This window comes from Arvicanthis niloticus, chromosome X, assembly GCF_011762505.2.
Source record: "Arvicanthis niloticus isolate mArvNil1 chromosome X, mArvNil1.pat.X, whole genome shotgun sequence".
Taxonomy (NCBI): Eukaryota; Metazoa; Chordata; class Mammalia; order Rodentia; family Muridae; genus Arvicanthis; species Arvicanthis niloticus.
The window spans coordinates 51,012,606-51,037,912 of NC_047679.1; the positions used below are offsets into that span (position 1 = coordinate 51,012,606).

General features: G+C 39.0%; 1 protein-coding gene across 1 annotated transcript; it reads left to right on the plus strand.

Moving 5' to 3' along the window:
• The first annotated feature begins 12,961 nt into the window (after window positions 1–12,961).
• Window positions 12,962–22,352, plus strand: LOC117695404 (G-protein coupled receptor 83-like). Its single transcript, XM_034486277.2, has 5 exons — window positions 12,962–13,147; window positions 16,189–16,675; window positions 16,880–17,005; window positions 17,390–17,523; window positions 17,933–22,352. Exons 2-5 carry the CDS (start codon window positions 16,289–16,291, stop codon window positions 18,651–18,653), a joined length of 1,368 nt encoding a protein of 455 aa, XP_034342168.1. The 5' UTR covers window positions 12,962–13,147; window positions 16,189–16,288; the 3' UTR covers window positions 18,654–22,352.
• The last annotated feature ends 2,955 nt before the right edge of the window (window positions 22,353–25,307 follow it).

Genomic DNA, 25,307 nt, shown 5'->3' on the forward strand with positions numbered 1-25,307 from the left:
ATATTTGACATAATTTCCCACACTACTATAATAATTCCAATTTATTCCTTAACTCGTTATCCTAAAGACAGTACTTTTCTCAGTCTGCCCTATTCTACATTTATCTCTACCAATCCCTAAACCTTGCTTTATCCTTCAAGGGCTTATAAAGTCCCATATTATTTAGATTATTATTGTATGTTTTCAAATATGTTACTTCTCTGCCTTTTCTCTGAATGTCTATAGTCCTTACTATATACACTACTCATCTAGTTCTTGGTGATTTGCTTCCTTTTATTAACAATTACTCCTCCAATAGTATAGGTCTTTAAGTCTCTATAAAGAGGTGAAGAATCAGATAGGCTTATGTTTCTGATAACTGCCTTCTTGTCAAGTCCAAAATTAGTTCTTTATAGGACATGGATAAACAGATTATACTTGTATGTAACCAGTATTTGAAAAATACATATTGCCACTACCCAGGTTTTTATCATGAACATTGTTTTCTCTTGTCACAGTCTTTCTAGCGTTTTGAAGTGTTTCAACCAGCACATAGAGGGAACAGGTCTGAAGTGGCTTCATGTGCCCTCACTTCAATAAGGGATTTCTGAGACAAGAAGAGGTACTTAGATTTAAGATAGCAGCCTGTTTCCAAGTAGAAAATAAGCAGTAGGAGGACTTTAAATTTAACTCAATGACCCTCATGACAAATCAACCCTTCAGTGTCTCCTTTCTGATCATCATGGTCTACCAATGGTGTTTTTTGTTATATTTCTACTGTAGCTCTTTATGCACAGGTAGTCTTATTCACATCTAATATAATGCCTACTACACAATAGGTGCAAATTATTTATGAAATGGGTTCAATGAATAAATTAATGTGATACTCTATGGTATGTTCACAAGTAGCTAATTCTGTGTTTTGCATCACTATACACTCTTAACCACAAGCTAATATATACTCCAGTCCAGACATACCATGTCTCTGGATTTATACATATATCTTAATTTTTCATTTTGCTAACCTCTTTCATTATGACCATTTCTAAATCTGCTCAAATTTTCCCTTTCATTACAGACTACATGAATATGTCATTGCTTTTTTATGCTTTTATACCTTTCACTTAATACTGTACAAATTTTATGTACTTTCCACGACACATCTGAATCTTATTTCACCCAGAAAAGTTTTGTCTGCTTTGTTTAGTCTTCCTGCACTCAACATTCTACAGTAATACCTGGTTGTTTCTCTGTTAAATACTGGAGTAAGTAACTATATTTTATTATTTTAAATTAATGTATAAATTTTTTAACAAGAGAAATTAGTATATTTTATTTCAATTTTAGATAGAGAAGCTAAAAACCATTTAGTTAGTCATACATTCTATAGTACTGACTTATATGGAGTTTCTTAGCCAGCCTTTAGATTATTTAGAAATTATCCAATAAGAGAATTCAGTATTAAAACAGCATACAAGTTATGTGTAAAAATATGTCCAAAATTAAGTTTCTTAGAAGCATAGAATAAATTTTACCCAGTGTCTTCCCTTTCCATTCCACAAGGGTCTAATGACTTGACATCACCTCTGTAGGCTTGGAAAACTCCTATGAAGTATTCAGTGGATACAAACAGCCAAGAGGTGTTTAAGTTCATATTCCAAAATTAATCAGGTCTTAATCATTCTAACATATGGGCATGTCCACAGCATTCAGAATCACTTGAACTTTCAACCTCTATTCCTAGTTCATAGATGAAATCAGTTTCAGAAGCTCATCCTTCTTTGTTCTCACTCATTCACCCATTGCTTACAGCTGGAAAAATTAAATTCTTCTCATTTTTATTGTAGAACGTGGCCACAGTTTCCTTCTTCATTGATATCTTTGCTTCTCATTATTATCCTGAAACACCAATTGTTCCTGCCATTACACACCTTATTTTTCTCAACAAATCATGCCATTTTTATATCAAAATGTTATAATAATGCATTGTCTACAGAATGAAATACCAACTACAAAGCATAGTTTTCAAGAGCTTTTATAATTTGACCCAGTTCTCCTTGTCTAGCCTTCTTAGCTCACACCCTAAAAGCATACATTTGGCTATGATCTATTTGTGACTTGGTCATTTTGACATTATAATGCCCCCTTTACCATCTTCATCAGTTAGAGCCTGCTCCATTAATGAAGTTCTTTCCATTAATAAAGGTCTAAATTAAATGTCACCTTGTAGAATTAGAGACTATTAAACAATACAGAAACCACAACTCTCCATCCAAAGGACAGGGGGAGAAAAAAGAGCACTTTTTAATGCTTCTTTATTTAAAGAATCACAATTTTCCTTGTTTTAAATCATCCATATTTCTCTGTTTTTTTTTTTATATATATATATAGGGAAGGGACTGTATCTAAATAAGCATTGCATCTTTCTGTTTATTTTCAGTCTTAAACACAGCACAGAGTAGGCAATAGGTAAACAGTGATAACATTACAACTACTCAAACCTGCATAAGTAGTACAAGGTATATCCCAGTCAAGGGCAAGGGACAAACATTAAGTTCTGTTCTTCATTACAAGTACGTTTCTAAGAAAGAGATTCCAAGGCAGAGGAGGTAGGCATACATGATTAATGGTTATCACCCTGCTTAGCATTCTGCTTATAAAGCAAGTGTCTCTCCAGAATAAAGACACTTCCTTCCTTTCGATCTGGAACAGTGATACAAGATTTTATATATTGAGGGAAAGGCAATATACAAGAGTAGTAGTTAAACAACACCCTCAAATATAACTTTCTTTGAAAATGAGGAGTTAGGTAATAAGCAATGGAAATAAATTTGGTAGCCCAATAAGAAAAATAGCCTAAGCCTTAGAGATTAGTTAGATTAACAGCAAGAGCCAGGAAATTGCATGGCTAAAAACAATCTTCAACCTGGGTTTTAGAGAGGGTCCCAGAGTCTGGCCTAAGACACCAACCAGCAAAGAAGTCCACATTTAATTGCATTGCAGTAGAGCAATTTATTTTCCAGAGCATTGTTGAAAACAATATTGCAATCATCTGGCAATCACTGAAAGTTAATACCTGGGTATGATACCATCAGAGCAGACAGATGAAAGAAAGAGATCAGGAAAAGAGACAAAAATATTCTTGCTAAAGCCACTGTCATCCCAGAATGACTGTGCAGTATCGAAGCCTGAACTCACTGAGCAGAAACATCAGAGGCTGCTTATTGTAGTGGAAACTTACTTCATTGAAATAGTATAGTTCATTTGAAAAAAAAACAAATAATCAAGTAACAATTTTTGCTTTTAGTTACAAAGTTTACACAACAGATTATTGAAAACATTGAATTTAAAAAATACCCAACATGTGAGATATACAAACATCCACAGGGAAAAATACAGGCAATGGAAACTTTCTTTTGACAAACAGTGTTTGAACTTGAATTTAAGAGTTAACAAGTTTGAATCAGTTATTTTAGGTACATTAGTGTAAACAAAGAAAATATGCTTAATTAAGTTAAAAAGGTTTAAGTACAGTGTTTCAAAGTATGGCATATCAATAAAATAGAAATAATAAAGTATAAGTTCTATAGCAAAAGTGCAATGAACCATGAAAAGTCACTAGAGAAGCCCAACAAATTTGCACTGAAGAACTAACTTGAAGATAAGTCAATGGAAGTTACACAATTTCCATCATAAGGAAAAATAATGATGCTAAATGAACAGAACCTTTAAGGTCCTGAATACCATCAATTAATTCAAAGTAACTTTAGAGATTTATAACTAAATGTATCATAGTCTAAATATTGAATAAAAGAAAGAGAGAAGGAGAGAGAGTGTGGGGGGAGAGAGGTTGCATATTCAAAGCTATACAACAAAGCTTCCCAATCACAAAAGAACCTGCTGTAAGATATCCAAGTCAGAAATGAAGTTCAGAAAGTGGAGGAACAGTATATTAAACTATTATCACTTGTTAACTAAGAATCTTATGTATTTCTAAACAATATATTTAAATGAAAGTGACTCAAATATTAAAAACACATAAATATCTGCTAAATATTCATAGTCTGTATAAGGACATACTGTAGCAATTGATTGCTAGTAGATTTTTAGTAAAAGAAATAATAAAGAAATTTAACAAAATGAATACAAAAGTTTTACCTTGAAGACTACAAATCATTCTTGAAAAGTCAAATGAAATATAAATAAAATTAAAGCTATTTTGTAAATCTCATGCTCATAAATTAAAAGGCAACATGTTAAGAAGTTAATGTTCTTCAAAATAGCTACATATTCCATGAAGTCCTTATCAAACATCAGGCTAGCTATTTTGCCCCAAGTGACAAGCTGAACCCAGATTTTACATGAAAATCTGAGGAATCCATAAGATCAAAATCATTATTGGACAAGGAAAAGATCTTATCCACAAATACCTATTTCAGTTTACTACAAAGCTACAACAATAGAGATGGTGAGATAATGATATATAGTTAAATATAGATATTAGTAGAACAAAATTGAGAGTTGAGAAATTATGTTTTATGTTTACAATGATAAAAAGAAAATGTAGTATATATTAATAATGGAGTTCGTCCTTCTGGTCTGGGCCAGAGCACTGAGCAGATCTTGGGTGGCAGCTCTGCCCCCAACCTCCAATAACCCAGAGGAAGCGGGGATCCCAGGCACTCTAACTCAGGCAGTATCTTAGGTAAGCAGACAGCAGGGCCCGCACTAAACAGGGAGTAACTGGGAACCAAAAGGACCCAGGAAGTCACTCCCGGCCCGGAACACTGGTCCCTTCCAGTCTGGGCCAGAGCACTGAGCAGATCTTGGGTGGCAGCTTTGTCCCCAACCTCCAAGAACCCAGAGGAAGCAGGGATCCCAGGCGCTCTAACTTGGACAGTGTCTTAGAAACTAGTTCTCAGATCTGAGGCCTGGATCAGACCTCTGCCAGGTCTGCTATTGTGTGGACCCCGGATTCCACCTGAGACATACTGGAAGGTCCACTCAACCCAGAGCCACAGAGGAACAACTGAACTCAGAGCAACAGACAACATATCCTTAGATATTCTAGAGGAGACACTGCACCCAGAACAGCAGACACCTAGCTGGACTACTACCTTGGAGGCACCATATCCTGAGGCATTCTAAAGGTACCACTGTAATCAGTGCAGCTGGAAAAGATCACAGAGACATCTGGACCCCTAGGAGATCAGACACAAGCTAGATAACTGGAAAGACAGGCTTCAGTCAGAGACAGCAAGTACAGGCAGCACTAGAGTTAACCAGATGGCAAAAGGCAAGAGCATGAACGTAAGCAACAGAAACCAAAGTTACATGGCATCATCAGAACCCAGCTCCCCCATCAGAGCAAGCCCTGAACACCCCCATCACACCAGAAAAGCAGGAATCAGAATTAAAATCACTTCTCATGATGATGATAGAGGGCTTTAAGAAAGACATAAATAACACTCTCAAAGAACTTACGGAGAGCACTGGTAGACAGATAGAAACCCTTAAAGAGGAACCACAAAAATCCTTTAATGAATTGCAAGAAAATACAACCAAACAGGAAAAGGAATTAAACAGAACCATGCAGGATCTAAAAATGGAAGTAGAAACAATAAAGAAATCACAAAGGGACAATACCCTGGAGATAGAAAACCTAAAAAAAAAGATCAGGAGTCATAGACACAAGTATCACCAACAGAATACAAGAGATGGAAGAGAGAATCTCATGTGCAGAAGATACCATGGAAAACATTGACACAACTGTCAAAGAAAATGCAAAATGCAAAAAGCTACTAACCCAAAATGTACAAGAAATCCAAGACACAATGAGAAGGCCAAACCTAAGGATAATAGGTATAGATGAGGGGGAAGACACCCAACTTAAAGGACCAGTAAATATCCTCAACAAAATTATAGAGGAAAACTTCCCTAACCTAAAGAAAGAGATGTCCATAAATATACAAGAAGCTTACAGAACTCCAAATAGTTTAGACCAGAAATGAAATACTTCCCGCCATATAATAGTCAAAACATCAAATGTACAAAACAAAGAAAAAATACTAAAAGCAGTAAGGGAAAAAGGCAAAGTAACATATAAAGGCAGACCTATAAAAATTACACCAGACTTCTCACCAGAGACCATAAAAGCCAGAAAATCCTGGACCGATATCATACAGACCCTAAGAGAACACAAATGCCAGCCCAGACTACTATACCCAGCAAAACTGTCAATCATTATTGATGGAGAAACCAAAATATTCCATGACAAATCCAAATTTACACAGTATCTCAACACAAATCCAGCACTTCAAAGAATAATTGGTGGAAAACTCCAACACAAGGAGGGAAACTACAACCTAGAAAAAGCAAGAAAGTAATCTTCCAAAAACCCCAAAAGAAGATAGTTACACAAACATATCTCCACGGATGTTAGCCCAAAAGCTTGGATTAGTGAAGACTCAACCCACAGACCACATGAAGCTCATGAAGAAGGAAGACCAAGAGGGGATGCCTCAGTTCTACTTAGAATGAGAAACAAAAATGCTCAAGGGAGCAAATAGGGAAACAAAACATGGAACAGAAATTGAAGGAGGGGCCATCAGGAGACCATTCCACCTGGGTATCCACCCCATGTACAGCCACCTAATCTAAACACTGTTGTGGATGGCTGGAAGTGCATAATGTGAGGAACATGATATAGCTGTCTCCTTAGAGGTCAGCCAAAGACTAACTAACACACTCAGAGGACAATGTTCACAATTAACCACTGATATGATCAGGGGTTTCCCAATGGAGAACTTAGAGAGAGGACTGAAGGAGCAGAAAGGGTTAGTGACCCCAGGTGGAAAGCAACAATACCAAACAACCAGAGTCCCCCAGGGTCTAAACCACCAGCCTGGGAACACATAGGGAGGGACCCAAGACTCCAGAGGTATATGTAGGGGAGGATGGCCTTGTTGGACATAGGTGGGAGAGGAGTTTCTTGGTCCCATAAAAAATAAACACAGAGTGTGTGGGGGGAATGTGAGGGTGGGGAGGGGATAGGGGTGGGGGGTAGGTGTGGTCACTGCCTCATAGAAGCATGAGGAGGGGGATGGGATAGGAGATTTCTGGGTGATGGGAGGAAGTAGGCTAAGGGGATAAAATCTGAAACGTAAATACTACAACCAATTTTAACAAGCGGGGAAAAAAAGTCTTCAGAACCAACATCTTAAAAAAAAAATGTCAGCCCCTGGGGGTGGGAAATTTTTTTTTTCTTGATACTAAAACTTGTTCTGAGAATTGTATATTGCAGAATACACAGCCTTGGTGTATCTACTCATCAAGCATACTGAGCAGACCTGCCCAAACCTCTGATGTCCTGAAATTCCATCTGGATTCAGTGAAGACACAGCATCAGAGGCTTATCAACTTACTCTTCCCCCGACCCCTCTTCTAAAATCTCAAAGCCCTTAATCAGCTTGAAGAAGTTAAAGAAGAGTCAGCGCCCCTATTCCCTGAGCTCGGGGACTAATGTGGTTAATAATGGTCTGTCTCTCTAGGGAAAAGTAGTGGTTTTGTTGGAACAGGGGGTGTTAGTTAGGACTTATTGCATAGCCATAACCTAGTGGTAGAAATCTGTATAATTATTATCAAGATGAAGTTATAATTTCTTAAATGGTACAAAATTTACTTTGATCTCAAATTTAAGGTTTTCATTGGTATGAGGGTCTTATTAATATAAAAGTGAGATGAATATTGATACTCTCATGGGCATTGTGCCTGTATAACACATTTAGGAATACAAGGCCTAGACCCAGTCCTTCTTTAACTTTTTTAACTGATTTGGGACAGTTAACCTATGAGTTAAGGGACTATAGCAAATTCATGGCTTTGAGTTTATTGTTAGGAGGTTTCCCATATTTTATTTAGAAATAGCTGAGAGGAGTGAACAGACACCAGTCCAGGTTACCTTACATGGATAGTTGGTTTTCAAAACATCAGAAGTCCATAGAACTGATGCTACAAATATTTATATATTAGTGTTCATATTGATTAGAGACCTGTCTGCTCCTGACAGCTTCCTGTCGTGGATTCTAAGAAGAAATTGAGCATCCTTGGAGTTACTCCCGTTGTGTGGTGACAGCCACTAGGCAAGAATTGCCTCTTTCCATCTACAGACAAATTACTGTCCAGAAAAGGACACACATGCAGAATAGTCGACTGATTATATCTGCCTAGACAGAGTAATCAGTCCTTAATAATCCTGCATCACTAAGGTCTGTCAGATGATTCTGGGCCAGAAGGCTGAAGATTTGATGCTCCAACGTTCGGTAGTATAGGGGCTTTTCAGGTGTTCAGCGGTCTCTATAAATTGGCTAAGTTTTAGAAGCTATGCTTAGTGCTTCCCATAACTTCAGTTAACTCAGTCATTCTTGATTTCTGACGGAGTTGAAGACCTATAGTCTCATAGCCAGTCCTGGCTATTTACTTTGAGAGAAAAGATCTGAGTGGATGGTTTTCAGCTGACATTCATTCTAAAGCCAGGTTCAGAACTAAATGTTTTAGTTAGGATAGATGACAGAGGTGCTGGTTAGTCAACAAAAGGATGGACGGGGTATTAGGACTATCTTGTACCTCACTGGTACAAATTGGCATAATTATGCTCTAATTGTATTTTGAGAGAAAAGTTTCCTTTTAACAGGAAGGGTGATGTGTAGGAGGAGCTAAGGTAGGAGGAGTACTGAGAGGAAGAAAAGGAGTAAGAAGAGGAGAAGAAGAAGGAGAGGAGAAAGTAGGTGATGAAAGAGAGAAAGAGGGGGGAGACAGGGAGGCAGATATTCATGTATCTCCACCAGTCAAAGATAGTTGTTATATCTGGGTTGGTCAGTGGGTTACACCTCTGATTGACCAATTCCAAACTTATAAAGCTTATGATTAACATTATTTTAAAAAAATGTATAAATGCAAAAAGGAAAAGGGGGCATGGGATAGGGGTTTTCTAAGGGGGGAATGGGGAAAGGGGATGGCATCTGAAGTGTAAATAAAATATCTAATAAAAAATTATAAGAAAAAAATAAATAGATAAAATTTAAAAAAAAGAAAATAACTCATATATAAAATCTATATATGCAAAAAGTACATCAGTTATTTTTCTAGATTGAAGAAGAATGCTTAGATACAATAGAAAGAAATGGCTACCATGATTTTTTGTGGCCATGAAAAGGTTCTAGAATGTATTTCAGTGATGGTTGTACAAGTCTGTGGATATTATTTAATCACTTGATTATGAAGTTTATGTAGGTAAACTGTATATTATATGTCTATATTTTAAAACACCAGTAGAATAAAACAAAGGGAGACTTTACTGAGAACTAGAATTGAAGGTGGAAACTGAAAAACTAGGTATGTCATGGCTAGGGCCTGGGGAACAGTTTTAGATGGCATGACACAAATTTTAGAACAGCCTTTATAGAGACAGAATTTTAGTAACAAGACAGCTACTTATGCTTCATAAATAGTTATGGTTGAGCCATAACTATTGCTATCCAGGGATGCAGAGAGGAGGGAAGTCAGATGGATGAGTTAGTAAGTAGGCTCTTAAAAATAGTCTGAAGAGTTTGATAAGATGTTAGGATAAATATAGAGAAAGACTGTTTTGTGGCAGGAATCATCAACAAAGTTAGGTAATTTGATGGGGAAGGGACAAACATTTCTAAGTCAATAAAAAACTAAAAAAAAATGTTAAGTGTTGGGTTGCTGTTTTATCTCTGCAGCAAGCTACAATTACTTACTGACAGAAAAGGACACAAATTACAGAACAAACTCACGTAAACCCAATACACCAGAACTTCTAAATGAACAACGTATGACAAAAAAAAAACAAACCATAAAAGAGAAACAGGCATGTTTAGCATTATGTTGTCCCTTCAGAAAATTTATTTTGAGGCATCATAAGAATGTGGGGAATCATATGGTATAGGGGCGGCTTGGTTTTCCCACTAATATTTCCACTTGAAGCACATTATTTGCCTTTTTGTGTGTTTTCTCTTAGAAAAAGAATATATGTGTCCATATGGAAGAACATGGTAATTTTGAGTTAAAGCTTTTAAAAATCAACACCACTGTATAAGATTACGTACCAGGTGTGCCCCTGTATTCAACAAAGAAACCCCTTTTACCTCATCCTTTTGTTGGGCCAGGGCTGTGCCTTAGAGTGATGTTTAGGTTGTGGTGGAGTGGAAGATAAAAGCAGACATTTGCCTGTATTTGAACATAAATTCTGGGAAACAGTGGCTTGGAAAACTGCCTGCCATGATAGAACATTCAAAACTGGCACTCCGTGGGGAGCAAAAGAAGTCACGGAGCCCTCAGCCTCTCTCTCCTACCCCCTGCGAGCCCCTTCTCTGAACCAATAGTCTGCAGCTCCGCCCACTCCTCCTTCCCTGTGAAATCCTATAAATCTGTTACCAGGAGGGCTTTGATCTATGGGAAGAGCGAGACAGCTCTGGAGCTTGTGCTCTTTCTTCAGTCCTTGATTGGCTCGCTTGAGCTAACTCTCCGTGAGCCACACGTGCAGCCGCTGCATTCCTTAGCTGGAAGATTTCGGAAGAATACCAAGAAGTGCAGCTTTAGAAGCAAGCTGAAGATCCAAGTCAAATCCTGGACACTCAGTGGAAGAGAGAGCTGTATTTGGACTGTACTAAAGCCTGGCAGAGTAGAGAAGAAGATTTCTGCAAGGTTAAATGATGCCTACCTAGGAGAGGAACAGGAGTAGGAAAAGAAGATGGAGTTGTGTGATGTGCAGGCAGCAGGAGACTGACTGAAAGTAATTACTTCAAGGCCATTGTAGGATGAAAGCCAAGTTAGATTATCTTATCCAAAGGGCTGCCTTTTAGGTCTGGAATTCATTGTTCGCCCTCCGTTGTGCTTTTTTGAGGTTATCCCACTGTTGGTTGAGGGGCTCTTGAAATCTAAAGGCATTTTGGGCCTGTAGGAGTCTGATCAATCGCCGTCAGAGGTCGACTAAGGATGTGACATTGAAAATTAGCAAAAGGGAGGAATAGTTGGTAATGTTTCTAGAGTACTTGGCTGCTCTTCGAGTGTGGAATAGATTATATAGGCCCCTTTAAAGAGGAAATGCTGAGTCAAATGAAGATCCTGGATGCTTTATGGTTAAGGGAACTTGGATAAAGGTGTCAGAATATAAGGAATCTTTCAAAATTGTCTAGGAGCAAATTTTAGCTGTAGGAGAGATGCAAGAACATACTCTTTGGCTACTTAGATAAATTTGGTGTGCAATTTTATAAACAGAATTTCTCCTGCTCCTACATTTAGTGAATTGACCCTGTGCAGAAAACAGCAGTGTTTTTAGATTGGTCACAAAAGGAATCTCTGGATGCGGCAAAGATGACCTTGCTTCTACCCTGATTTGGATAAACACCTTTTTAAAGTAAATATTCATATCTAAATGGAAATGTTTTTAATATCTCCTGGTAAAAGTTAGGGTGAGGAAAATTATGAGGTGTTCCTATCCTGAAATTTTTCATTTTATTAAAAGCCAGAGGTAACTGGGAGGGGAGTTCTATCACAAAAAGCTCATATAAAGATGGAGGGTTGGGCTTTCCTCGAGTCTCTAAAGGAAATCAAGTATATTTGAGAAAGATTTAAGAAAATCTTTATTGGGGGGGGGGGGAGATATTTAGTGATTTTGACAGATGAAGTTACTCCTGAGCTCTTTGGTAGGAAATAATGTTTTAAAAGGAAAGCAAAGTGGGATTTTTACACTACCAGAAAGACTGAGATTTATAGAAATCTGGAAAGTGTGCATATTACCGAGTGAAAATCAAATGTGAAAAGATTAAGGGCACCTCTGTTCTACGCTGAGAGACTCAGTGAGTCATTGCATCTAAGAGTTCTCTGTTTATATATTCCTTTGAGAAAATTCGGAGGAGAGATTATAGAGGAAATGAGGAATCCAACCTGTGAATTAAAAGTTCAATGTGACACTATTTTCTCTACGTGAAAACACACACCAGAGAGAGAGAGAGAGAGAGAGAGAGAGAGAGAGAGAGAGAGAGAGATGAGCCCAGAATGAGGGCAGAAAAATAATTTCTAGAAATAAAAAAGCCGAACCACAAGTGGTTCAAATAGACTCTTGGGAATTTTATGCCAGGAAACTCCTGTTTCTGTCTTCTCATCTTCCTTGTATTTTCTCCTCTGCTTTCCTTCTCCTACGGGGAGAAAAATGGATCCGTGGAAAATATTCACCACTCTGGTTTTGCAAAAGCTCATGCATAGTTCTTATATCACATATATTGTTTGATACCACCATAAGTAAGTACACTCTAAGACAGCTTTTTAAAGATGCCTTTTCCCTGTTTATTTTTCCCCTTTCACCTGCTGCCTTCCGCCTTCAGATTCCAAGCCTATGCGGTTTTGAAGGCTCTTACCGTGATGTTTGCTTGGTTATGGCTCCATACAGGTTTTTTTTTTTCTTTGTTTTATTTCTTTATTTTTTTATTTTTATATTTTTAAATCTGACTACCAAGTTACCTTGGGGAGGTGGGTAGCAGGAAATTCGGGATGAAAGAATTTGAGCAGAGAGGTGTATGCTGATTACATTATGGTTGATGAACTGAAATGGGAGGATTTAAATGAACGAGGTTTAAATAAAAAGGAGTAATGTACCCCATCCGCAGCAACCAACCCCCAAATTCAGATGCACCATCTGGTCTAGCCCCCAAAGTCTCCGTGTCTTAATAGGGAAGACTAGAGCCTCAGTTACACAGTGGGAGTGTGGGAAAAAATTAACTAGCTCTGATTTACTGCAGAGGCCACCTGTGCCCCCCCCCAGTCCCCCACCCCGTGTGTTGCGGGCCCAGACAGCATCTCGTGGTACAGGCAAAGTCTCGCGCAAGGCTCTGCCAGCCCTCGCGGGGCCCCGCCCCCTGTTGCTGAGGGTCACTGCCCAGTCCCACTGACGCGGGGGAGTGCGCACGACTCTGCCTGCGGCAGTTGGCTGTGGTGCGCAGAGCCAGAGACACCTCAGGCTCTGAAGCGGGCACGGACCTGGACGGACAGGCGGCTAGACCGCTAGTCCGCTAGTCCGTCTTCATCTCTCCTCTGCCTGACAAGCAGACTGAGGCTGGTAGATTCCATCCAGTCTCCGGATTTTAAGGTAAGTCTCTCGACATTTACAGGGAAGGCTGGAGATATGTGGGGGGTGAGCTGTTGTCCCTGCGACTGACAACAGGTAAACAGAGAAATGGGTAGATCAAGTCAGATTCCCCATGAAATAAAAAGGTTTGGGGACATGGCACCCCGAAGTCCATCAGGTGCCCACACCCCCGGGGTCCTCATCCTGTATTTTTTTTCAGGATGCATTTCTTCCACAGGTTATCTGCAAGTGCAAAATTCCAAATTCTTAAGAGTTCTGGGTGAGTCCCTAGAAATTCCCTCCTATTTTGTCTGTTCCTATCATCAGGGATCCTGGCACTCCTGAAAAGTGAGGATATCTGCTCCAAAGCCTGTTTGAAAGCGCTTCTTTCTATTTACTACATCCCATCCCATTCTCGTGCTTCTGGGTGTTTTAGCCCCGACACTGTCACACTTCTACAATGAGAAGACGCTGTTGTTGTTGTTGTTGTTGTTATTGTTGATGTTGTTACTGTGGTGGTGCTGGAGGAGGAGGAGGAGGAGGAGGGATGATGGTAGTGGTGATTTCTTGCGCGTCAAAGTACACACAAACTGTAAGCTTGACCTCACGACTTGGAAAAGCCAGCTACCAGTTTTAGAGATGCAGGGTAGCATTCCTTTCCCAGACCCCTCACCCTCCTCCCTATCTCGCTTTCCAAGGAGAAGGTGGGCTGCAAAGGGCTGGAGTCAGGGCTACGTCTCCTCCCATAAAACCCTTCCCCACTGGAATAATTTGCTTCATAACTGGGGAGGGGGCCCCAGCCTGGGATTGAGAGGAATCAGTGTTCGTCATCCTTTCTACCAGCAAGACAGTAAAGAACAAATCTCTGTAATTAGAACTCTAGGATCTCAGTCTCCAGGGTGTTGCTGGAGGTTGAGGGGTGGTCACCAATAGCAACCACCCTCGCGAGGCTGAGGTCTCAAGATGACGTTGTTCCTTAAAGCACCGCCCTTCAGAAATTTGGGGAAGGGGCTATGAATGAAATTACATATTCCTCTCCACTGCCCCCTTCTGACCGTTTGACTAAAGAGAAGTCTTGCTGGAAAGAAGTAGTTTCGAGTTTTAAATCCCTTCCCCACTTGATGGTTTAGAAAATTCCAGAAGCGGCTTGGAGCTCCCTCCCCCGCCCCTCATATTCGCTTGCAACAAAGGGAGGGCAGAAGCTCAAACCTTAAGGCTCAAAAACCTGGCATATTTAGATGCTGTACTGGGGCACCCTTTGCTCAGAGCCAGACGCCACAGCCTGACTGCCCCCATTAGAAGAGAAATTCAGTAACTATACGTGGCCAAAAGGGAGCCCAAACATTTAGCATAAGGATTCTCCTTGTTTTCCCCATAACACGAACATTTTTGAGACGGGCTAACACTATATATCTCCACTTGGAACTGGTTATTACAGCCCAGGCTGTCCTCAAACTTGTGATCCTTTTGCTTTAGCATTACCAGTTCTGGAATAACAAGTGGGGGGGGGCACTCTGATTAAAATATTTGTGATGTAATTGTGGAATGTTTAGTATGGAACCCAGTTTTTCAGGCATCCTACGTGTCACTCAGCTACATCCAGAATTTTCCATAGTAGATTTTGTGGGTGGAGGAGCCAGAAAGAGGTGGGAAGAAGAGAGAAAAACAAGGAAAATCTGTGACTCCTCCTCAGTATAACCAATGCCACAAACAGCACTACATTATTTATTCTACACAAACATGTACCAGACACATTGAACAAAACATACCATACAAGTGCATGTACAGAAGAGAAACTTATCACATAATTACATAGCATGCAAACACATCACCTAACACACACCCAGGTCTTGTTTAGAAAATGCACACAATACAAGTCTGGGCCATGGCAATATAATCATGCTACATATGAGTTTACATAAGCAACAGAACATAATTTTCTAAATTAAAGCAGTCATGCAAAACATATATACACAAATGTCCATGCACAATTCCCATGGACATGAACTAACAACAAAACCACACACACACACACACACACACAGGAGAAATGTCATTTTCTTCCTTCTAACCAGAATTTATTTGCTTAAAAACAACAATGAAAATCATAAAGAAGTTGTTTGAATAGTATACATGTTCATTCATGCATAGTAATTTAATTTTCTGCACCAGCTTATGAAGCATATAGCATCTCCTTTAAATAGAGAAACCAAGGAAAAAAATAACTTTTAGGTATGTAGTTTTTGGTTGACACAATGATTATGCATATTTGTGGTATACACTATTACATTTTGACAAATGTATGCAGTGCAAAAGTATTGGATTGTGTGATATTGGTATAAATTTCATCTCACAAATTTACCATTTATTTCTGTTGAAAACATTTTGAGGGTCTTTTTAAAATTTAGAAATATGCAATTAAATTTTTTTCAGTCATAGTTATTTGCACAGTCATACTGCTATTGAGTGACAGGGGTAGTATGGAAATGAAAACAAAAGTCTTGCTTTTAAGTTTACAGTTTCTGACATCCTACCCTTTTACATGTATGTAAACATACACATTACTTCCTTTGTCCTTTATTAAATAGGTGATAGCCTCTGCAGTTAGAGACTAGCCACCTATTTAGAAGCCCATTTCTTCTGGCTTGATCATTTTATTTATGTGAAATTCTGCACAAAGCAATGTAGAAAGATTAGATTTCCATAATCCTGCAACTCTATGGAAATAATTCAGAATACCTATTCTGCTAAACCTCAATAACCTAAATCTGATTAGGCATTAATTACTAAAAAATTAATTAATAGAATATGTATTAGAAGGCAGTGACTGTTTTAAGCAATATTTATATAATATCGTGGTAAAAATACAGGCTGGTACATCTGTCATTCTATATGTGTGATCTAACTGGCTTCACAGGATTCTATTATATTAATAAAAATGGGCAGACTAGCAAGCCTGCTAGCTTCTATTAAAAAAAAAAAGTGAAGACCCGGCTCCTGGCTTCTTTGTTGGACCCACTGTTAATATACAATGCTAATGTGTTTGATCCTTCCCATTTTAGGTGGAATCAGGAGTTTCTGTTTGCGAGGATTTGGAAAAGGACTTCAGTTTCTATATCCTTTATGGTTCCTTAGGTTCTGCTTTATTCTCCCCAAACAAAAATGAACACTTCCTTCAAGGGAGCATCTTTCCTGTCACAAATGGAAAGTGCCATTGATTGGCTGGGAGAAAATGCCAGTTGGGTTCCATCAATGGAGGATCAAAGCTGCAATCACACAACCCAGAATGGAACCAATATCTCCAGTGCAGAATGGGGAGGGCCAAGAGGAAGAGTCACTAAATGGCTAGGGGGCAATCCCCACATCATGGCAAAGATTGTGCTGTCTTTTGCATATGCTGTCATCATAATGATATCTCTCTTTGGCAACTCCCTGGTATGCCAAGTTTTTGTCAAGCACAAGGAAATCAAGAAATCAACAGGCCTTCTCATCTTCAATCTGGCAATATCTGACATTTTGATAATCCTGCTCAACAGTCCGTTTGCTCTGGTGAGTCATTTATATTGAGTTGGTTTCAGCACTTAAGAATGAAGCTGCTCCATTTTAAGGGTGGGTGATGGAACATAGAAAACAAACAGGAATATTCGTGCCTGGGGCCTCCATTCTAAACTCTAGCTTCTCTGTAATGTTTAAGGACAATATTTTAATAATTAATCTATTCTCCTTCCCCATTTTCTTGATTTCTTACCCTAGGCTCGTTTCCTGAGTGGACAGTGGGTTTTTGGTAGGATCATGTGTCATGTCAGTCGGTTTGCTCAGTACTGCTCCCTCCATGTTTCGACTCTTACACTGATGGCAGTTGCTATGGACCGGCACCGGGTAAGATGACTTGGGGACACTTCTGAATAAAAGTGCAGCGAGTGAGAAATAGCCAGAAAGTTTAGACATCTTACATAAATCCACAGGGTGGAAACATCTTTGAGAATAGAATGTTCTCAGACACTTTTCCACACTGTAGTACATACTCTTACAGCTGGAGACCATTTAGAATTTCAGAGCTTTGAGACTATATATGTGTGTTTTATTCATTCTTTCTTTTCTCCCTAAACTACCTTCAATCCATCGGCGTTTATATTGGAATAAGATAAATTAATAGTCCAAGTAAATTCTGTAATCCAAGCAGAAACTTATTAACCTGTGTCAGATTATGTAAACCACACTGACCTGGACTGATTCAGGAAGGCTGTTGCTTCTCTTTTGTAGGTAATTCTGCACCCAATGAAACCAAGGCTAACCCACTCCCAAAGCCTATTTGTTGTTGGCGTGATCTGGAGTATTGCAGTGTTCCTTGCTCTGCCACACGCAATTTACCAAAATCTGTTCACTCTCGTCAACATGTAAGTCAGACATAATGGCTAATTTCACCTTTTTCTTTCTAGAGACTCCCAGGAAGTTCACATTTGTTATGTTCTTAACTTCACTTTCATCACTTCCCCATTTTCCTGAATAGAAGATAATGGTGCCATTTTCTAATTCCAATGTGTTAGTGGAACCAAGAGGATGGACAATCAAGATAACTGGCAATGAGGAATCTGGTTGTCTTCAGTTTAATCTATACCTAGAATAGACCTGCAAGAGATAACATTTTAGTTAACCTTCTTAATTTTAAAATTGAAGAAATTAAGACCTAAAGTTTCAAGGGTCTGGGATTTTATATGGACATACTCTGCAAAGCAGCTACTAGAAGTGTCCAGGTGTTCATTCAGTTAGTCTTGTTATCTTAATTTCTATTCTGCTTTCCTCCAGGGATGGTGAAGTCAGGAGCTACTGCCTCCCTTCCTTTCCTGGACCCAGCACACTGGTTTCGAAGTATGTGGACCTTGGGACATTTATCTTGTTGTATATCCTGCCACTTCTGGTGATTGTTGTAACCTATTCTCACCTAGGAAAGAGGTTGTGGATTCAAAATGCTATTGGTGATGCATCTGCTCGTCAACTTATGGCACACTACCAGAAGCGCAAGAAGAGCATCCGAATGCTGATACTTATTGTATTGGTCTTTGCAGTTTGTTGGTTTCCACTAAATTTCTATGTGGTTCTTATTTCCAGTGCAGGTGTAGAAAATGATAGTGTGCTTTTCTATGCCTTTCATTGGTTTGCAATGAGCAGCACCTGCTACAATCCTTTCATCTACTGTTGGCTCAACAGGAGCTTCCGTGCCAAACTAAGATCTATATCATCTTTCAGGATGCAATCGCTGTTTGTGTGCAGTAGCTCCCAGGTTCAGCAAATAAAACCACAGGAGAGTCATGAGCTTCGGGAGCTCCAGACATCTTCACTGCTACGAGTTCCCCTGGCTGTTCCAGAGCCCCAGGTTTTTGAGGACCCCAGTTTGGCTACAGGGGATAATTCCCAGGTCTCTGTCCAAGGGGAGTGGGAAGATCCAGATCCCTCTCTAGATGAAGAACCAGGGCCCTCAACCCGGGATACTTACTTTTGCATCCACATGCAGACTACCAGTCACTAAATTGGGCAACCACCTGATCCACTGGAATCTTATTTAATGAGTACCTTGGCACAGACAATTCAGTCAGAGATGGGATAACCTTTAACTTAGATGCTAAGGACTGTGTTTTAATATCATGTGTAGCCTCACAAATCCAATTATGGTTTTGATTCGTCGTTCTGGCAGCAGAACTCTAATTGATTAGTCTGCTGTGCCATAGTCAAGAAAACTGACTGTGCCATACCCTGAAGGAATTTGTTGACTTACCTATCTTACTTACTTTGCAGATGCATTGATGAGAACTAGATTTCCTGAATCAGATTATTTTGTTGCCTCCAGTTTTAACCAGTGATTGTCACTAGTAGAGATAATAAGATGGAGGAATTGTGATTGAAATATATCAGTGTAAAAGAATTACTAGGAAGACTACGTGGTAGCCTGTCTCTGCCAATAGGTACACCTCCCTTTACTTCACTGCCCTTGCGCACCGACTTGGTGCTGCTATATGATTACTTTCTGCATCAACTTAGTCTGAGGCAAATACTCATGTTAAGGAACAAGAAACACTGGCAAATGACTCTGAACTTCTATTACCCCATCTTTGTAAATGTGACTGTAAAACTCAGTCTGTACAGATCTTTGACTTTAGACTGATTTCCCCAGCTTCAGATATCTCATCTTGTGTATAAACTGTAGACTTTATCTGGAGGAACTACTTGATATCTGTACTAGCTAATTTAACTAGTATATACTGGCATATGTGGTCTCTGATGAATTTATTGACCTTTTTTTTTTGAACTGCCCATCTTGAGTTGACTACCCCCTGATTTTTAGTCATATATTTGTTTTAATATTTTCAATGACAACTAGATTAGCATTTTCAACCCCCAAACTGCTCCATATCAACTATTTGCATCCTAAATTGGAACATGACATAATCAAATGCTTACATGTACATACATTCATACAGTTTTATGTTAACACAGATATAAGCATGTATATACTGCTCCTTGTTACCTCTCATGCTATCCACCTGCCTGGTGCTCTCACTTATTTCTACCTGTAATTTCCATGCTAATTGAGCTTAGACAAGATTTCATGCCTTAAAGTGAAGTCTTGCAGGCTCTGAGATTGTGGCAACTTTTTGCCTCTGGAATCAGCATTTCTTTACAGTTGGTGCTTCACTTCTTTCTTTGATTTGATTTTATGTTTTTTTATGCTGTATATCTCCCTGTGAAAATTATACAGATTCCTAATCTGAATTGTGCTCTTCTTTGCTAATTCCATTCCTTTGCTGTTTCTATGCTTTGCCCTAACTGTATCACATTGTCACATTAAAGGCACTAGTTTTATTTCCCTTTCTCATATACAGCATTTCAACTCAATTCACTTTATTTCATATTCTATTCTTTTGTAAGTTATATTAGTTTCATGCTGGGTATGGTATATGTTCTAATGTAAACATACCCCTGTAGATTACAACACTGCTTCTCTCTCCTTCCAACATTTCACCCAGGTGCTCACTTTTCCATATTTCTTTTTTCTGGGCTATTAAACTTGGATTTTGGTTGCTGCCTTAACCAGAGGTTCACAACTTCCTGTGCTGAGGCTCCTCATCTCTTCAGTAATTGAAGCCTCCTCATTTCCGGTGCTTTGTTCCACCCTAGACTCTATCTATCTCTGTTTGCTTCCCCTACTTTGCACTCCCTCTCCCTCTTCTCTCCTGCCCCCCTGTCTCTCCCTCCCTCTTCGTTTTTCCTTGTTCTCTCTTTTTCTTTCTTCTATCCTTCCTCTCCTTGGTGTTGCGCTCAGTCTAATATTAATTCATTATTCCTTTCCCTATACACAGATATCCCTCTTTCAGTTTCATATACTTTTTTTTGGTCACAGACATTTCCTTTTTTCTTAGGAGAGTAAACCTTCTTGTTTGTGTGTGTTATGTTGTCTTAGAAAATCCATCAGAGGGCACCATGTGCAAGGATATTGAGAAGAGTCTAACAGTTTCCTTGACATCTCAGCATTCCTTAATGAGATTGTTCTTTCTAGCTGAATGGTTTGCTTATATTTTCTTTGTGGAATAGTTATAATTTAATATCTGATTATAAATGTAGGTACTAGTCTCTGCTTATAAATTTAAGAGCTATAACATTGTGAACTAATTTAAGCTAACTTTATGTAGAAGAAAAATTTATTCATGGCCACAAACTTTACCTTAGGTATGGGATCTTTGGTGAGCGAATTGATTTACTTTAGCAGAGAGTAATGGCTCTAAGAAACCTGTTACAGAAAGGAATCTAGAACATGTTAAATTTGAATGATAGCAACAGCATCTGTACAAGTAAAACCACTTTGTGCTTTGATTTTGATGTAAGGCAAGCATTTCCTATAGTGGAAACAGGTCCAGGACTCAGAATAGTGGGACAAAGCCTTTTTTGTTCTTGAGTCAACCATTTGTGTGACCTTAGGAAAGTCATGTGGCCGTAGTGTCCCCCAGTTTCCTTGTCTATAAAAGGTGGATAATAATACCTACTACCTTATAGGGCTATTGCCAGAGTTATCTGTGATAACAGGTATTATTATTGTTAATAGGTTCATTTTCTTGTTACCCACCTTGTGATTATTGCTGTTAATATTACTCTAATTGTAACGTGACTACTGTTATTGTTAAATATTGTTAAATTGATGTTGCTGTGCTCCCCTTGAAGTGAGGAGCAGTACACAACTAAGAAGGCTATGAGGATATTTAAGAAAAGATTACTTGATGTATCTCATTGGGGAAACAGAGAAGCTTCTACTGCCTGTTTCGATTACTTGAAATAAGGTTGGACAGAATACTGCTGAGAGGAGTGTTTCCAGAGCAGAGACAGGGACACTAGCAGAATTCTAGGGGACTGATAAAAAAGAAGCACAAGCCAAGTAATAGGCCAATGAATAATTTTGAGTTAGTTCCTCAAGTATGTTTTTCAGTATTTTAGCATTTCTGCTCTGAAAAGGGTGGCAGATAAGAAATCAAAAGAGAAAACTTGAAAGATGTAAAGTGTTTACAAAGTACAGAAATGACACAGGGTTTCTATTCTGACTTGTCATCTCTTTTCTAAAAATTCCCTCTATTTATGACTCAATGTAATTCTCAATAATTGTATTACATATTTATATTTGTTAATGTTTTAGATATCATAGTAATATATTAAGTGTAATAGTACTCATTTACGGTGCTCTTCTGAAGTGTGCTTAAAGTGTTTTATGGTGTTATATTTAACCATTTGCCAAAATAGTTCGCAAACAAACTGCAAAAAAAAAACAAAAAAAATTACTGTTTTATTTATGTGTGCCTGTTTATATGGAACACTGACATTCCCCCAAAGAGCAATTATTGATGTTGGACTTTGGAACAGGTTACGGTTGAGGGAATCCCTTTACCTAGACACAGCAACTGTTTCTGGAACTGTTCTGCTTGACAACCAGCAAGGGTGAATGATGAAGTTCTGGAGCTTCAAATTCTACTCTGAAGCGCTCTACTCAGATGATCTGTTCAAATGTGGGAAGGGTTCAAATTAAGAGTATAGAGGTGGCTGACTCTCAGATTATTTTGTGTCAGCTGGGTTTTGTACTTAAGTATATTTTGACTGGAATAATTTTTCAAGTGTTTAAAACTACAGATCTTTGTGAATCCTTTGTGACTGTGTATGTGCTCAATTAAAACTTAATAAAGCTAAATAAAGTAAATGAAAGCTATTCCTTTCATTAATGCAGACACCCTGTATTATCTTAAGCTCCCAAAAAGCAACTCAGTAACAAGTAGCCTAAAAAGGACATATTGACTTTAGAAGCAACAGCCTGTGAATTAAACTTGATTAAATGGAACCTCTTTCTGGCATGGTCAGATCGTTGCTGCAGATACAAACCTGTGGAATTAAAAGTGCTCTGGGGATTGTAGTTTCTCCAAGCATTGACTCAGGAAAGGGTAAGCTCCCCAAAGGTGGAGGAGGAGAATAAAGAATGGTCAGGGAAAAGTGACACAGCAGTTACAGATAATGAGTATGCTTATATGTACCTTTCTAAAAATAACACTGTTAATCCTTGTTGAGAAGTGACCACAATGAAAGGGAAATGTGAGAAAAATTGAAAGGCCACTAAGATAGAGTCAGGCAGGTTAACAGAAGAAGTCCAGGTAAATTGGCAGGTTTGAAGCTGTGTCTGAGTGACAGAATATAGTTTAAATAGGAGGACTGGGGCTAACCATCATTTGCTCTGCACAACAGTGAACTCCCACAAATGGACCTGGGTACCCATTGCTGCTGTGCTGCGGCTGCTGGAGCTATGTCACCCATAGCTACTCTACTAATTAGGCCAGTGAATGGCCCACAGAAGAGGCTTCTCCTGTAAATAAACCCCTGGTGAACACACTGTCTATACTTCCACTGTCCCAGCTGCCACAATTGCAGCCACCCCACTGCTTAGTATTGTTTCTGCCAGTGAAAGAGCCTCAGAGAAAAGGGGAATAAGGCTCTCAGAAACAAACATGGATTAGTTCCTGGGAGCTCTGGGGGGTCTGGTTGGTTAACATTGTTTTTCCTATGGGGTTGCAAACCCGTTCAGCTCCTTCTGTCTCCTCCATTGGGGGGACCCTGTGCTCAGTCCTATGGTTGGCTGTGAGGTAGGAGTGGGTAGGTGGGTGGGGTAACACCCTCATGGAAGCAGGAGGAGGGGGGGTGGCATGGGGATTTTGGGGTGTGGAACTGGGAAAGGGGATAACATTTGAAATGTAAATAAAGAAAATCTCTAAAAGAAAGAAAGAAGGAAAGGAAGGAAGGAAGGAAGGAAGGAAGAAAAAAACCACAGACATGGAAAGTATGCCTGAACATTGCAACCAGGCAGGTGTAACTATGTAAAATGTAGACAGGGCACCAATGCAAGGCCGAAATAATGTTTTTATCAAAATCTAGTTTGTCAAATCAATGATTTTACTGGGTTTGGTGACCATAAGCAAGGGTTTGCCATACTTACTTGAGTGTATGACCCCAAGCAACTGCATTATCACAAAGTCCCTGCCTTACTGATGACAACATTACAGAAGTTTTATCATGAACTCCCCCTACAGTTACCATTTTATACCTTAGTGTCCCCTATGATTACTAGTAGCTAAGGTAGTGCTGGCAGAAGTATGGACTGGATCCCCATGAAGATCCTATACCCTCTCTTTCATATACTCAAGGGTGTCAATACCTCCACTACTCCGACCATAAACCTAGCCCTATCTATTATACTGCTCAATTGCTTGCATGGATACCTGGCCAAGATATTGTCTAATCTGAGTTGGCATCACTTTGTATTCAAAAGGACATGGCCATATTTCAACACTGGATCCCCATCCTCAAGCTTCAGTATTTCCTAAGCCTTGAATGTGTGACATGCCAATGATCCTTTGTTGAGCATAGGGAAACCATGCCCCTTCAACAGTCACACATTTTCAGTGTTTTAACTAGTTATCATCCATTCTAACAGCAAATACTACTCACTATAAGAAGTTCTACACAAAGGTAGACTGTAGCACTACTCTATGAGCATAAATACAGATGTTCAAAAGACAATTTGACAGGCATATTATATCCATTAAATAAAACAACAGATAGATGTTGCTTCCCTACATGGGCTTGCAACCTTCCCAGCTATAAATTTCTATCCTGACTTATAGTAGTAAATGTGAATTTTGTCTTGTGGAATGAGCTTCACTTTCAAACAGTGAGTTGTGGGTTATGCTCATAACATATCATGACATTGTTGCACCAGCTAGCACACCTTGCCATGGCGCATATTCCATTTCAGTAGCATAACAAGGCTAGAGCTGAGTAGGATCTTTGGTGACCATCCTCCAGCAACCTGCATGAGCCATTCTGGTACAATTATAGTCAGCCAATAGCTAGGCAGCATAGAGCTTGTTCCCAGTCTGATGTTCTTAAACCAAAGTATGTGGCATAATTAGCAATAGTGTCTTTCAGTCTAGTTTTGGTGTACAACCAACAGTAATGACAATAACCCTTATCATTTTGTGTTTCTTTCTGGGTTTTCTGGCCAACAACCCATGGGAAGGTAGTCCACTCCTGGTACTATGTTCTTCATTTGAACATTATGATTTCTGGGAGTCCCCAAAAGGCACCCATATAGGATACCTCCATCCACATTTTTAATCTGCTGGAGTTTTTTTCCCCAGATTTCTTCTAGATCTGTGTTTTATTTTGGGTTTCTACTGTAGTGACAAAACACCATGGCCAAAAGCATCTGAGAAAGGAAAAAGTTATTTCAGCATAGAGTTCCATATCACAGTCCATCATTGAAAGAATTTGGGGCAGAAGTTCAAGGCAGTAACCTGGAGGTAAAAATTTATGTTGATGTCATGAGGAATATAATGTTTACTGGCTTACTCTCCATACCCTAGGACTACCTACCCAGGTTTGGCATCACCAACAATGAGTTAGACCCTCAAACATCAATCATTAATTAGGAAAATGCTCCTAAAGGCTTTCCTGTAGTCAAATTTTATGGAGGAAGATTCTCAACTGTGTTTCTGTATTCTCAGATAACTCCAAGTTGTGTGAAGTCAACAATAAACTAACCTGAAGAATCAATAAAAATTTCAGAGTTTATTATTATATTATCTGTGTAAGAATCTTTTTA

What these genes read in the sequence shown, in the direction of transcription:
- LOC117695404 (XM_034486277.2), top strand. Translation starts at nt 16,289, where the DNA reads ATGAACACTTCCTTCAAGGGAGCATCTTTCCTGTCACAAATGGAAAGT. An exon ending in TCAACAGTCCGTTTGCTCTG is followed by an intron (nt 16,676 to 16,879) that starts GTGAGTCATTTA and finishes TTCTTACCCTAG; the next exon opens with GCTCGTTTCCTGAGTGGACA. An exon ending in TTGCTATGGACCGGCACCGG is followed by an intron (nt 17,006 to 17,389) that starts GTAAGATGACTT and finishes TCTCTTTTGTAG; the next exon opens with GTAATTCTGCACCCAATGAA.